This window comes from Loa loa, assembly GCF_000183805.2.
Source record: "Loa loa unplaced genomic scaffold supercont3.59, whole genome shotgun sequence".
In the NCBI taxonomy this organism is placed as follows: domain Eukaryota; kingdom Metazoa; phylum Nematoda; class Chromadorea; order Rhabditida; family Onchocercidae; genus Loa; species Loa loa.
In genome coordinates, this window is record NW_018108239.1 from 69,231 (window position 1) to 84,651 (window position 15,421).

Consider the following 15,421-nt stretch of genomic DNA (forward strand, 5'->3'; position numbering starts at 1 on the left):
AGTATTATTATTATTATTATTATTATTATTATTATTATTATTTATTATTATTATTATTATTATTATTATTATTATTATTATTATTATTATTATTATTATTATTATTATTATTATTATTATTATTATTATTATTATTATTATTATTATTGTTATCATTATTATTATCATTATATTATTGTTATAATTATGATTACAGGAATAATAATAACAAAATAGTAAGTAATATAATAATAACTCATTAATTTTTGAATTTTAAGAAAACAATTCGAAATGATAAGTGCAAACAAATTAAATGCAATTAATCGTTTTAATAAAATGGAAAGCAACATAAAATGTTAATGCATAAAATGGAAAAAATAAATAAATAAAAGTGATATAAGCAAAAGTACAAAACAATAAAAACACGTAATTTAAATTATCATTTCAACCTTTTAGCAAACTTTTGAATTTTAACTTATATTGTACTTTCTAAGTGTTGAATTTAATTTACAAAAATAACAGGAAAAAATATGTAATTATAAATACAAATGCATTTGCGCTTTTGTATGTATGTGTATGTGTGTGTGTGTGTATGTGTATGTGTATGTGTGTGTGTGTCCCCATATATGTGTACGTGTGTGTGTACACTCATATATATTTGTGACTTCGTGTATTGAGATAATGGCGGGAATATCAGGTGTTTCAGCTATAATCGTCATGCTTAATAGCATAATGCAATTAATTGGCTGTGTCTCATTTTTCTTCTAAACCTCTTCTCTTATTCTCTACCAAATTAAATTGAATTTCTTTCAGGTGACCGCATTACTTTTCTCTTCTTCTCTTCTTGTCATCTCTTTTACTTTACTGTTCGTCTTTTCCCTTTCATTCTATTCTACCGCAAATATTACCCCGTTCATATACTGATATAAGCAATTAATTACTGATTGATTTAGAATAATTTCTGTATTAACAGGTCTGTTCAATGACGAGCAATTATCTTACCTCTCTTTCCATCTTTTCCTTTTTTTTTTGTTTACCTTTTGGTGTTGTTCAGATTTTTTTTTAGATTTTGTGAAATCTTTAGATTTATCGATTTATCGATATAAAATTTAATTTATTGTATTTTATCATCTAATCATAATCGAATTTCCGAATTATTCAAATTACGACTTTTTTTTTAATTAATAAAAAAGCAGCAATAAGCTTGAATAAATTGGATACTTCAATCCGGCAAATGTAGGAAAAAAGAAATGAATTCACAAATTTCTTCTTTCCCAAATAGTGGTATAAGGACTGTTTGATGTTAGCAATTTTATCGTTGCCAAATTTTTCACAACTTTTCCACTCGTTTTAATGTTCGTATTTCTCACTGTTCGATGAGTTTTCTTTTCCTTTTTTTTTTTAAACTACAGAATTAATTACTTGCTTTCATCTCAAGTATTTGCATAATTTGGATAATGAGTATTTAACGAGGTAATATACTTGAATAACTGAATATTGAATAATAAAAAGCTGTGCTAGACGTAAAGATTGAAAGAAATTAATAGATTGTAGTTGATATCTAAAATATCATCGCCATGCTACTTTGAAGACGAAATTATTGATAATGTATTACGACATAGCTGTATCATACTTTATATAATTGCTTAAGTAAGAATTGAGTACATTGTATAGACTAAAACTCATATATCCCAATATTTTTTCTTTCTGCAGCTTCAAATATTGAATTACTTCGTATTCGAAGGCATTCATTCATCCGTAAAATATTAACCACAAACAAGCATCGAAAATCGAACTTGATGACCTCGTTGATTATTTAGCGTGACAATGACAACCATGACAGGTGTCACCATGTTCCCATCCCCAGAAGATCTATCCAACTATTCATACAAGTTCCGTATATTCTCTCTTCTATTCGCATATGCTATACAGATTGGAACGAAATGAACAAGCACGCAATGCACCAACCATCAATCCTTTTGAAATATTAATTAATTAATGGGATAAACATATATATATATATATATATCTTACTCGAATCGATATATATGCATTTGTATTGTTAATGAAATTTAAGAATATAAAATTGAAATACTACTGTTCTATAAATTTTTATTGCATACGGTGAAGAACTCCAGAGTTCAACTGGAAACGTCTTCAAATCCAGAATAATTTAACGAATAACTGATAGAAACTGAAAAAAACAAAAATTGTTTTCAAATCATAAATGAAAATAAGCAAAATAGGTTCATAAGTATCAGAGGAAGAAAAAAGCGCTACGAGTCTTAGTAATATATTAATATATTATAAGAATGAAAAAATTGCAAGCACAAAAAAGAAAAAAATGGTTTCAAGTGACTGTTTGTACAACAATTTGATAGAAGTTGACAAGTCCTCGTTTTATCCAGGCATGACTTCAACATCAGTAATCAACGAAGGACATCCAAAAAGTACGTGAAACTGTATGTTAGCAACTATCTAAAGCAATATATAATTTGATAATTCATGAGTCAGAACATTAACAAAAGAAAGCAAATTTGGTCAAACTCGGAAGTTAAAACCCAAAGTAATAATGATAAAAAAATTCTTAAGTTTAGGAATATCCGAAATCACAGCATCAAGTCATACATTCTTAAATCATTAGTCTTAGCAGAAGAATGGTAAAGAAACTACAAGGGGAAAATCGTCCAAAAAACTCTGCACAACGAATAAAGCATAAGTACAGCAAAACACGATGGATCAGTTAAGCTTTGCTGTTTAAAAAGAAAAAAAAAAAAAATGGATATGAAATTATGCAACTGAAACTCATTTTTTAAGAAAATCAATATACACGACAGAAATGAAGATACAGTGAATACAACTATACAATAAAGGAAAATTTGATAGACAGATGGAGAGATGGAATCGATTCCTTCCTCGCAATTCCCCAAAATTTAATCCACTCGCTGACATAGCTAAAGATGGAAAAGTCGCGTGAAATGTTGAAAAAGATAACTGTTTTAATGATAGACAGCGATTGTTTGATATCAAGATATTCAACAAAAGAAGGAGGAAAATAATGTAATTGTTACCAGTCATCTGGGAACAGCAAAACGTGAAGTATTCCTGATCAAAATTATTTCATGAAATGTTTCATAAACGTAATCAACGCACTTAACGTATAAACTACAATTGGTTAATTTATGTTGTTTTTTGTGCTGTATATCACTCATAATGGAATATAATTTTCCGGAACATGATCGCCATTTTTATCTGCATCTCTTTCAGCTTCCTCATTTCTGTTGAATTCAGATCCGCTAAAATACTCGATATTTCCTTCAGTGGAAATATAATTTTTAAGTGCCAGATAATCTTCCTCTTCCTCCATAATTTCTTCATTCAGTTTGGCAAGACGAATCGATAACTGCAATATGTAGTCTTTTTCATTCAGTTCCTATTAAAATCCCAGTCTTCAGACAGTTGACTAAAATGTAGAACTGATTTTTCAAATTCACTATATACTGGATTTAATTTTCGAAAAATGCTTTCTATATGAAGAATATTAGCTGTTTCGCAATAAAAAACAACGCCATATTTGTAAGAAGTGAGCAAATATTTTTAAAATGACTTTGTTGAATTATACATATTTTCCCAATTTCCCGTTCATCCATAATACGAATTTAACACAAACTTCAAAATTTAGTTTTGCTTCTCGTTCATTTTCAGTGTACAATCGCTCCGCCAATCGGCGCCAATAATTTGCACTAACTTCTGGCGACCTCAGATCTTCAGCTGTTAGTTTCGGCAACTTAATGTCAACTATTACGTCGGTCTGTACCGCAGCCTGGAGAAAAACAGCTAGTGAAAATTTTATTATAAAAGGATTTAGTGCTGTTCTATGGCTTTTGAACAGGAAAGCAATCGCTCAAGGAGTCGTTCCTCTTCTTTTCTTCCCACATAAGTTTCATGCTTCCAAGAAACCTTCGAAATACCGAGTGCTATGTCTTTCAGTTTCTCTGTATCAACTATTTTTGGCTCAAATCCAAAATCATGGATGTTTCAGCCTTTAAGGAGCAAGCTTCCTTACTAGCCTTAGTCCTAAGAGAGAGACACACGTCAGACAGATTTGAAAACCCAAAATGCATCTGGAGTGCCATGATTTCAAACAAAAAAGCAATCTAAAATTGCCGTCTAGAAAAATTAACCCGTTGGTAGAAAGCAAAAGGGTACTGCATAGCAGCATAAACATCTCAAACCTCAATAGTGTTCGGTTTATGATGTAGAAGTTCCGCCTTTAGAACCTTCGTTTCGTCCAACTTCCCTTCAGTGTCTAATAAATTCCTCTTCACATTCTGATTCCCAGTTTTTGTTTCTCTTTGTTTATTCCCATCCTTAACATCAAATTTTGACATCAACTTTATTTTCATTTAAAACTTTTCCGACTGATTCAACAGTGGGATAACCGAACAGTACTATCATGATTATGGTACCACCGAGCCTCATGCTTAAATGGGTGGTCTTGATTTCCTGTTGGAAACCTTATTTTTAACCTTAAAAAGAGTCAAGGAAAAAACCCAAAGTTTATGAGGATTGAATGCTGACAAAAATAAAGCACCATAACAACTTGGTGGATGGGATTTCTGGTGAGATAAAAAATCGACACTTAATCTACCCTCTATCAAGCAGTAATCTTTAACACTGAACCATGTTTAGAAGAGAATGTTCCGAACTTTGAGAGAATTTATTCGGTAAACCGACTTCAGCAGATCAATAAACTAAAACGTTATCTTTTTCTTGTTCGTCTTCCAGTAATTTATGCACTTGAAATGCAACAATGATGTGGTACTTACAGGCTGCACGTTGGCATTAGCTGTCGTTGTTTTCAAAACTTTCAACTCCCCTGTTTCCCGCGTTGTATGTGTCGATATATTCTGCACCTGGCAAAGTGTTCCACCTGGCATATTTTCAAGCGTCCTTCTGAGTTTTTACAAAGTGAGCAGCTGAAATCGGAAAGAAAACAAATAGAAGAAATATGTAAACTATATAAATGCAAGTACTGTTAGAAAATATATATACTTTCACATGTTTTTGGATCTAAATGTTGTCATGCCACGTATGTAAACAAGTAGTGTCTGAGAATATTGGTTTTTGCAGATGAATCCTGAAAAACATGTCAAAATGTGTATGTTTCCTAACGAGTAAATTTGAAGATCAAGCAATTATCGAAACTGAAAATAGAACGAGAGCAATGTATAAAGGCTGAAGAATGTATAGGAAATACCAACGAAAGAACATAAAATCTATACAAAGGTATGAACAGGAAAAATGACTTGAAACTTTATCAGGTGAAAATAAAACAAACAGTACATACAATTATAGAACATACTGGGGACTGTAGATTTCGTGACCACTTAAAATGATCACCTCTCTTCGATTCTGTGTCAGCACAGCATGATAAAACATTGACTTAAATTCACAATGTAAAATCATCTATAGCACCTTGTCATCGTTAAATATCACCGCTAAATTATAATATCTCAAATAACATGATGACCGCAACAAGAAATCATGCATTCTGCACTTTAATCCTGTTATTTCTCTTTACCATTAATCACTCGCGCCATAGGCGGTATTTTTTCAGCAGTATCAGACTAATAAAATTATTGCATTGCAGATTGAAGAATATGATTTCCCTTTCAAATCAATGAAGTAAACACCAGGAAATAGGCGCATAACAACTACAGATATAAATCATGACAGTGAATTCTTTATGAACTAGATAAATTCAAGGTGATGATGAGGAGGTGGATTTAGTCTCGTTAATACCATTATCTAGACACTGCGCTTTTTCCAGCATTTCGGTATTCAGATCTTTGAGTTCGTCAAGCCGAGTTTTTCTGCTGTTTATCAAATTTTTTAGCTAAAAAAGATTAACATCTGTATGCGTTAATAACACAGCATAGTAATTAAGGATTACTATGAAATTAGTTTTGTCATATAACTTAACAAATATTGCATAGTTGAGAAACCACGAATTGATTCAAAAATCAGAAATGTTTGGGATATTTGTAAAATCAAAACATTCAATTAAAATAGTGTTGGCACGGACTATGAGAAGTTATCATAAATAATACTAAAGAATATGACTCCCACCGAACTATTTTAAACATATGTCAGAAAACCAGCTCCTATACTTCATGAAATTTTATTTTTTCTCACATTAAGATTGTCCGCTCGTAGCTTGTCCAATTCACTAGCAAATTTTCCAGCTACAAAACGCCAAAACTCCATATTGGCACTTTCCAAATTATAAGCTTCAAGTGAACAGGGCATTGAAAATTCCGTTTCTATTGATTCATGAAGCATAACCCGGGTTTCTTCCTGAAACAAATTACAGACTAATTTGCATAAATCTAATCGCCCAGTAATATCGAGAAGAATCACGGGGCATAAAACGGCTAAGTTACCATAAATTGACTCGGTAGTAACTGTAATCAATTGCTCATCGAATAACCACAGTTGATTGAAGAGTAGACTTAATTATCACCTCCCTTAGTTCCTAGAAATCTGCTCCACAAATCTCAGAGCAACTAAGAACTGTCCGGATTCCAAGTTAGAACAATTATAAAAAAGTAGTTCATTAAGCCTTTGTTACTGATAAGCATTCCAGTGAAAATAATCCATATCGAAATAGTATTAACAACTAATTTCGTACATGTTTGGGTAACTGACCTTTTTCTTGATCCGTTCCAGCTGCTTTTTCAGTATTGTTGACGAAAGATTTTCATCACCCAGTTGCTCATCCATACTTTACTAAAACAATCTATAATAAATCTCAATCTATATTAAACCCGCAAACTATCAAAAATGTTTAATTGCATCCCTTCAATTTAGAGTGTTTAAATTTCGCACTGAAACACTTAGAAATAATTAATTTCCCAAATTTGTTTTTTCCTAAAAATTCTCTAAATTTGATGAAATACAATAAGTCCTTCCTGATCTGTCGACGGATCGAATTTAACATTATGCATTAATCATTGACTGATAGCTCTGTCTTCCATCACTGACATCGTTTCCACTTCATTTTTTTTAAAGTTACCTTTCCCGTTTTTTTTCGATCATACATTTGCAATAATTCAGAAACCACCAAATAGTTTAGATGAATCCTTTCAGTCTATTAAAGACGAGTTAAAAGTACCTATCAATTCTAGCGCAAATGACTTATGATAGATCTGTTTAGCGTAAATATCCAATTGAGTGTGACTGATTAATGGCAAGTTGAACTTGCACAATGTTTCCGGTTTGAAAAGGAAAACACAGTTTCCAAAATCGAAAAAAATCTAAATGGACTAATAGTGAGCACATATTAATATCTACTAAAAAGTATAGAGTTGTTTAGAAGCTTGACCCCCTGACCTCACATCCTTCCGAAAACAGCAACAACATCTATACAATAATTTCTTCGCAATCATTCCATAATTCCCGCTTCAATAAAAAACGCGGTGGAAGCTCTCCAGTTGTCGGCATTATTCAAATTCATGTCCCAACTACAACATCACTCATCATCAATCATGGGACCGTATGGATGGGGGAAGTGCTCCACTGTGGGGCTAACTGGTAGATGGGTTATATGGTTTTCCAGAATTCTGTAGGAATTAACAGAATGACAGCTCTGTCAGTCATTCCATCTTACTTATCTATCCTTCTAATCTGCTTGTCATTCTGTTTCCGGCTCATGAATTCGAAGTGAAGTTTTGTTGACTTCATCTTCAACCTTTTCCTCCTACATTCTTTTCTTAAACCTCGCTCGTTACATTTATTTTCAGAGTTAATGTTATCGCTCACTGTTATCCTTTGTTTGGTATGTTTTCCACTGTAATTGAAAGTCTTTAATTTTTCGAAAACTTTTGTTGAGACATTCAATTTATTTCTGCATCGAAAATCTTCAAACGGCAATTAATATAATTACAGATAGCACTACCTGCTGAAAGTCGAATGCTTCCATTTACGATTAAACTACCACTAGAAAAACATCGAGTTTACCACGGTAATTAATATAATTAATACCTTCTGGTGATCAAATTTTTTTTTTCAAAATTAAAATTTATATATTTAATTTCTGATAACTTCTCCTTTCTACAAGTATTCAACATACGTATTATACTACCAAAGTGCTAATATCATTAGTAATCTTGATTTTAGAAGCGTTTTCGAAATCCAATAAAGCATTACAGAAACGGCTTTTGATCTTTAATTTCATATGTAATGTTCAGCAACATATAAATCAAAGCACTTAACGCAAAATCATCATATGTATTTTTCTTATATCCGAACATGTCTGTTTCGTCACATATTCCTTTCAGTTGCTGAAAGCATACTGGTTGAAATAACAGTAAGAATAGAATTATAATATAAAATTGAATCCGATGGTAAAGGTTAAAATGCGAAAAGCTAAAGATACAATAAATCCATTACATGATGAACGGTTCAACAGTACTACCTATTTCAGACGAAGTACAGCTTAAAGAGGCAGAACCAAAGAAACGACCAGTCTACAACGATACTTTTAAAGTGACGCAAAACGAAAATCATTAGTAGTGAACTAATACTTTACAGAGTTGCCTTTATAATGTTTACAGAAATTTCTTCTCCTTATTTACCATGCTTAATCGTTGCGATATCATCAATAGAGGCTTGTGGATCTTCCTTGCGTAATAATAAGTATCCTTGCACTTCAGCTGGACTTATTTCCATATCCAGTGTTACTGCAGCTTTTCGAAATTTCACAGCCATATCTTCGGTAATATTATACCCATAGAAATGCTTGAACATCTGTAAAAGTTGTGCTTCCAATTTCCAGCCATTTAAACAAGTATCGTGTTGTCGATTAAATAAATTAAACTAATTTCCTCTTCGAGTTACACAAAAAAGCCATGAGTTTTAGCAAGTTAGTCTAAAAGCATTACATCAGATTTATATGCTCAATAACCAAGTTCGTGCAAATATCACTAAAGCATGATTCATCTATTGTGTAATAGCCTTCATTTATTTTACTACGTTCCCTAGGAATTTCTGAAATCCAGACCTAGATGTTTACCAGTTCAAAAATATGAAGTATCATGTAAAAAGTACGGGACCAGAGGTTGGTTATTAGAAGTATTTCGTATGCATAAAAAATACACCTTAGAAAACATAGCCTCGGTGCAATAACCAAAATATTGCTTCACATCGATACGACCTGGACGTATTAGAGCTGAATCAAGACGATTAACATGATTAGTTGTCATGAAAAGTATTCGTTCATCTGCACTAGCAACACCATCAATCGCATTCAACAGTCCCGAAAATGTCACTCTGTAAATGATAAATTTCAAAACAACTCAACTCCAAATCATAGGTTGTGACTCCTTATTCAACTGTTTAGCAGTGATCACATAGTAAATTATAGATGAGGAACATAACTGAAAAAGTAACATCTCAATCATTAGAATTATTGGGAATTTGTGGCTTTTTGCGTGAATTTGAATAATAATATGCTGCAAACATGACGTACCTAGTTAAACCTTCATAGGCCTTAGAAGACTGCACTGGATCGTCACGAGAACCAAAAGCGGCATCCACATCTTCCAATACCACTACACTCTACACTCAAAATTCCAGTTTATTGCAGCCAGTTAAAACCAGATGCAGTAAACATGAAAATTAATTACTATATAGAAACAAATAAGTTTTGCTTAATCTTGACCAACGACTTACATAAGGAGGTGGAGTATTCAAAAGATGATTTAAGCGATCATCGTCAAGGGTTCGTTCGCTGAGTGATAACATGCACACGCTATAACCAAAATAGCTAGCTAATGCAGCAATGAAACTGCTCTTACCGGATCCAGGAGGTCCGTAAAATAAATAGCCACGACGATATGGAATCCCACGTTCCGTGTACCTTTAAAACGAACAAACCACGACAACTTAAACGGATGAGCAGTGCGAATAGAAAGAACAATTAAAGAACTTTTGCCAGAAAAAGTAGCAACGGAATTGTATTTAAAGTACCATTTGGAAGATGAACAAAATTCCTGGAAATCGTTCACAATTGAATTTGCAACACCGTCGTCTAATATCACCGATGTTAAAGGTCTTTTTCGCATTGGAGTGCCAAAACGACGCCATTCCGATCCTACAGCTCGGTAGACAACCAGACCCGTTTCAACCTGAAAAATTTATGTATCAGCATTCCACATACATGCAAAGGTTGAATTCTGCCAAACTGAAAAAGTTTCGTTTGGAGTTTTTCTTGAAACAAAAAAAAATAAAAAGAAAACGCATATCGAAAGGTTCCCACTTATTGCAATTGGATATTACTAACATGACATGCAAGAGACAAAGCAAGAAATTAACAAACCCGAAAAAAAAAGAAGCAGAATGTATGTTAAATTGGAACAACAAATTCTAAACCAAATAAATAAAGCCACAAAAACATTTACATGTTGCAGCGCTTCAGAGGTGGCTTTATCGAGCAAATTTGTTAAGAACCGCACATCAGTACCTATAATTAAAAGCTCTGAACATTAAATAACGCAAAAAGGAAAAGCAAGACTAATAATGTAAGAAATAAAAATGGAACATACCCAAAGTTGTTAATGTGACCGTTTCAAAAGGTGTATGATAATTTCCTTTTTGTATGACCTGCTTTTCTCGCTGCCTTTCCACCTGAACAATATAAATGAACAAACAAAGAAATAAATGTTTTATTTCTTGCTATAAACAGGAGAATTTCAGTATTTAACTTTGATGATACCTGTATCCATCGGTAATTGTACGTGAAATAATGCATTCCATGCCCTGGTAAATATGTGAAATTTGTAACAGTTCGACCACTTTCTGCTTGGCTAACTAAAGTATGCACTGAGATTTGCCGTGTTTGGCGTGCGCTATTTCGATTAATGTAATCCAGCAACCATGGATATGCGCTAAATTCTACCAATTTTCAAGTAATTGATATTCCACATATACGAACTCCAACATTAAACAAATCAATCAAGAAAGGCATGCCCAAAAAAGAACTATTCGCAATTTCATTTGAACTAATGCTCACGTTTTCAGCGCAATACCAGTGATGTCGTTGAAATGGAATCAAATGCTTGGTCAGGTTATATCTATTCTGAGCAGTATTATTAATTGATAACAAAGGAGAAATACTCACGGATCTTCGTTACTGATTTGCAACGATATCAAGAACCGTCTTCTGAATAATGTATTCGACATGATCATCAATTTCCGAGCAAGCGACAAACACAATCCGATGCCCGCAAGTCCGGCACCAGCCCCAAAGTAAGGATTTGCCGACAGATGGTTGTACATCTGAACACTTGAAATGAAACAAAATCAATTTTGCAAGAGGGTTTTAAGAACAGAAACAACCGAAACAGTTTGAAAATTAAGAATTTTTACTGGTTTAAATCAACAAGCCGAGACATACATAAGTAACCGAAAATCTCAGTTACCCAATCTTAGTCCGCAAATGGACTAATTCTAGGACGACATATCTATACGATACCGACTAAATGATCAAATATTATTAATAAATACTGTTGGCAAAAATAAATAATCTACCCTGCCATAACGAGTTGGTTGAAATGACTCAACGAATATTTCGCTGTCGAACGGTTCTTTCATCCTAAATTCCCCGAAATCCTGCCATCAATTCATCAATAGCTGAAAGACGGAAAGCAGTACCGCAACATACAACTCCAAGCAATAATCCACAACCGGCAAGATTCTAACCTAACGAATGGCACGGAAGCGATAAAATGTTTGTCATTCTGTAACATGGTAACTTGTAACAACGGACTAACATTAAATCCTGAAAAAAATAGTTTTACAAGCTTCAAATTTCATCACTTAATGACAGAGATTAGTCGGAATTTCAAGCAATAACAATTTTAAAACTTGCTTTCGAACAATTTTTAAACATAACCTTTTCAGTATATGTTAATTAGCTGAAGTGAGAAACTACAAAAAAATTTTGCAAAAAATGCAAATTGTAATAATATGGAACTTGGCCATAAAGCAAGTAAGAACAGATATATACGACCAGTCACGCCGGTAAATTAGTAACCTTTAAAGCAACAAGAAAAAACCCTCACACCGTAAAAGATCGGAAAACATCCATGAACTCAGAGATAGCTCCCCCCTATATTGTGGTTTTCCAGCGACCATATTTAACGCTGCGCTGTATGAAATTACGAAACCCTAACTATATTTTCCTTCTTTTCGGTCTACTTTTTTGAAGATGAGTGCTTGTTACAAACAGACGGTAGCAACAAAATAGTGAGATTTGTACAAATAGGGAAGGAATAACAATATTACTTGATATTACCGTAAAGTCTTATCGTGTCTCACATATACACATATACATAAATATACGCAATACATGAATACCAAAATCTGTTGAAGTATAGATACGAAAATGCCAGACTTGGGAGGTCCCAAAAATCATGTTATAATTACGTCTCGTACGTCATCCTTGAATGTACCACATTTCATATCTGATGAAATTTCTGTGAGAAATATCATTGATACTTTCTTTCATTCCCTTGTTCTCACTGCCTCCTATACGTTGTTTCAGTTCTCTGAAGTAATAACGAGTTTAATTGTCGTGTAAATTGGAAAAGGGGAGAAAAGTATTTGAAAAAACTCCCAGAAAAAGTTCCTTTATTTCCTGAAATCGTAAATAAATCGAAGTTAAGTTCCATAAGTGGTGGTTTTTCTTTTCTTTTTTCAGCAACGTAAAGAAATCTTTTTTGGTGGTAAACGACAACCATCAACCACCAAAACCATTCTTTAACAGACAATGGCAGAATCAAAAGCATTGGGAGGATTGGTTCGCTCTACTAGTTTGTTTTCTTTTTCGTTTTTCTATAAATACAAAAAAATTAATTTAATTCCTGCTCAGTAATTCTAACACAACAATTAAACAATTATATTTGACATTTCTAGGCGACAACTTTTTAGTATCATTATCATGAAGTCATTCACATAATTTATATGTGTTCACTTTTGTTCTATGAGGATGAACACGAATAAAAATTGAGCAATAAAAAGGATATGATTTGATTTTAATAGGAATGAATATGAATAGAAGTTTCAAATGATTTAAGCAAGCAGAAATATTAGTAAGTTTTGGGAAATAAAGATAAATATTTATATCAATCTAAGTAAAAAGGAATGTGAAAAGGAATTACGATGAGTTAAAAGACATGAATTTTGACCTTATTAGGTTACTGATGTATTAAATTTGACATCAGATTGTCGTCAGATAGTGAGTACAATACAGTAGTAGGAAAAGAGGAAGTATGAATATAAATACAGTAATGAAGAGGAAAGAAAGATTTCTTATCATGAAGTGATTTGCATCATATTGATAGACTTACTGATTAGCAGTATCTGTTAATATTATACACATGGCAAAATGGATGAATGGATTTACTACTCATTGGTCATAATTTAGATTTAGGGTCATAATAGCAAAACTTCGGAACTTTCGAACTGATAGTTGATGCAAACAAGATGTCTTTGCAAGTAATTGAAATAATGTTGCTCATAGCAATGCGAGAAATTATATTTGAAAAGGAAAAAGATATTTTTCGGTTTCGTTGAAAAATTTTGCATTTTTTCCTTTTTTCTTTTTGAGGCAAGGAATCGATAATATCCGCGATTAGTCATGTTGGTGATTGGGAAATTGGTGATCGCTGTCAGATTGGCGGAAGAATGGGGAATATTGTATATATTGGACCAGCAAAGTTTGCACCAGGTGAATGGATAGGTGTTGTCCTCGACCATCCACTTGGGAAAAATGATGGTTCTGTTGATGGACATCGGTATTTCTCTGTGAGTACTAAGGTTTTATCAGAAATTGAAAACTTTTTTTTTATTTTGGATATGTTCACCAACCAAAAAAAGAACATTAGCATCCAATAAACTGGTAGATTCCTCTGAAATGGTATGCGAAAGTTTTTCAGTGTGAACCAAATCATGGATTATTTTGTAAGGCTAGTAAATTGAAACATATACAATCATCGAGCCTTTCAACTGAAACGTCGCAAAATAATCCATTTTGCAAAGAATACGGGTTTGCATTTTATGCTACTGTTGCTTCATTTTTTTCCTTCTTTTTCTTTTCTTAAACTTATAAAGACTTATTCATAGTGCTCATCGATAGTCTCTCTAGTCCAAGTGAATGAATGTTTTGGCATTGTCAGTCGAGGCTAGAGGCGAAGAATTAGTTAGAAGAACTAACGTTAATGTCTGGTGATGTGTAGTGTGGACTTTGTATCACCAACAGGAAATAGTTATGAAACTTTCGAGTATATCTGGAATTGGAATTATAGTAAATTATATTATGTTATTTTTGTTTCAAGCTATAAAAATACTGAAAAAGAAAAAAATCTGGCTTCTGTTTAAATTGCTCGCTTTGTTATTTAGATTGGAGATCGGTGATCGAGTTATTGTATCAGGTGGTAAATATGGAAGATTGCGCTTTCTTGGAAATACTGACTTTAAAGAGGGCGTTTGGGCTGGCATTGAATTAGATCAACCATTAGGTAAAAACGATGGTAGCGTCCAGGTACTTTAAATCTAATCATATCCTTATCTTAAATTTTTTCGAAACGGTTAATTATATACATATGTATGGAGTGGAATTCCACTACTAAAAATTTATTAAATTTTAGGGTAAGCGGTACTTTACATGCAAAGCACCATATGGTTTATTTGCAACTGCATTAAAAGTTTCTCGTGCGCCCGAACAAACTTCTACTAAATTCAAGGTATGTTTAGGTAATAAGTTCTTAGTTTGAAATTTTTTACATACCTGTTTCTACACTTACGTATGTATGTAATAATATATGCATTATATATATATATATATATATATATATCCTTACGTTCGTTTTAGATAAATTTATCGTACGAAAAACCGCGAATAAAAGATAAAGCTGAAATGAAATTATCCACATCACAATTCCGGAATGTGTCACAAGGAGAAAATGGTAAGTGTATCGCCAACGTCTACTTATGAGTTGATTCATCCAGATTCCTTTTGTTTTGAAATTGAATTTGGTGTCATCTTCCAAACCTATAAATGTAGCGCGAAAGTTTTCAGGTTATGCAAAATCATACGTGTGTGATGAGAAAAGCCATGCAATGCCGGAGGTGAGGTTAACGCCATGCCGACCCAGCTGTGACTTTGCTGTAGGTTGTGAATTTTTCAAATGTAGAAACCGCATTCTATTAAGCTAATGACTGTTTTTAAACAGCCGGAATAATACAAATGTAAAAACAATGGCGAAATATGTTTGTAGAGTACGAGAACCCAATATTGGTAATTTTTGTTGCGCCTCAATTTAGCTAGTGTTGGATCCTTTCATTTCAGGCTTTACTGCTTTGCGCATTGCCGTTTTTC

General features: G+C 32.8%; 5 protein-coding genes across 5 annotated transcripts in view; 1 reads left to right on the forward strand and 4 right to left on the reverse strand.

Moving 5' to 3' along the window:
- Positions 1-515: 515 nt before the first annotated feature.
- LOAG_17293 (hypothetical protein) lies at positions 516-698 on the reverse strand (the record flags this gene model as incomplete). Its single annotated transcript, XM_020449954.1, has 1 exon — positions 516-698. One exon carries the CDS (start codon positions 696-698, stop codon positions 516-518), a length of 183 nt encoding a protein of 60 aa, XP_020306433.1.
- A 2,473-nt stretch (positions 699-3,171) lies between these two features.
- On the reverse strand, positions 3,172-4,964 carry LOAG_07264 (hypothetical protein). Its single transcript, XM_003142798.2, has 4 exons — positions 4,809-4,964; positions 4,215-4,349; positions 3,650-3,802; positions 3,172-3,382 (listed from the first exon to the last, which is right to left on the reverse strand). Exons 1-4 carry the CDS (start codon positions 4,917-4,919, stop codon positions 3,188-3,190), a joined length of 594 nt encoding a protein of 197 aa, XP_003142846.1. The 5' UTR covers positions 4,920-4,964; the 3' UTR covers positions 3,172-3,187.
- A 313-nt stretch (positions 4,965-5,277) lies between these two features.
- On the reverse strand, positions 5,278-6,778 carry LOAG_07265 (hypothetical protein). Its single transcript, XM_003142799.2, has 3 exons — positions 6,691-6,778; positions 6,178-6,339; positions 5,278-5,878 (listed from the first exon to the last, which is right to left on the reverse strand). The coding sequence occupies exons 1-3, from the start codon at positions 6,763-6,765 to the stop codon at positions 5,744-5,746; spliced, it is 372 nt and encodes a 123-aa protein (XP_003142847.1). The 5' UTR covers positions 6,766-6,778; the 3' UTR covers positions 5,278-5,743.
- A 1,311-nt stretch (positions 6,779-8,089) lies between these two features.
- Positions 8,090-11,319, reverse strand: LOAG_07266 (chaperone BCS1; the record flags this gene model as incomplete). Its single annotated transcript, XM_020447385.1, has 10 exons — positions 8,090-8,324; positions 8,619-8,790; positions 9,141-9,312; positions 9,512-9,600; positions 9,715-9,901; positions 10,012-10,169; positions 10,443-10,504; positions 10,587-10,668; positions 10,757-10,928; positions 11,162-11,319. 10 exons carry the CDS (start codon positions 11,317-11,319, stop codon positions 8,305-8,307), a joined length of 1,272 nt encoding a protein of 423 aa, XP_020302378.1. The 3' UTR covers positions 8,090-8,304.
- A 1,492-nt stretch (positions 11,320-12,811) lies between these two features.
- The window catches only part of LOAG_17294 (CAP-Gly domain-containing protein), a gene marked incomplete at its 5' end in the record, with an annotated part of 12,197 nt that continues 9,587 nt past the window's right edge, over positions 12,812-15,421 (forward strand). Inside the window, 7 exons of the mRNA XM_020449955.1 lie at positions 12,812-12,854; positions 13,652-13,848; positions 13,980-14,089; positions 14,443-14,584; positions 14,691-14,786; positions 14,915-15,008; positions 15,122-15,210. Coding sequence (XP_020306434.1) covers positions 12,812-12,854; positions 13,652-13,848; positions 13,980-14,089; positions 14,443-14,584; positions 14,691-14,786; positions 14,915-15,008; positions 15,122-15,210 — 771 coding nt within the window. The remainder of the gene's footprint in view (positions 12,855-13,651; positions 13,849-13,979; positions 14,090-14,442; positions 14,585-14,690; positions 14,787-14,914; positions 15,009-15,121; positions 15,211-15,421) is intronic.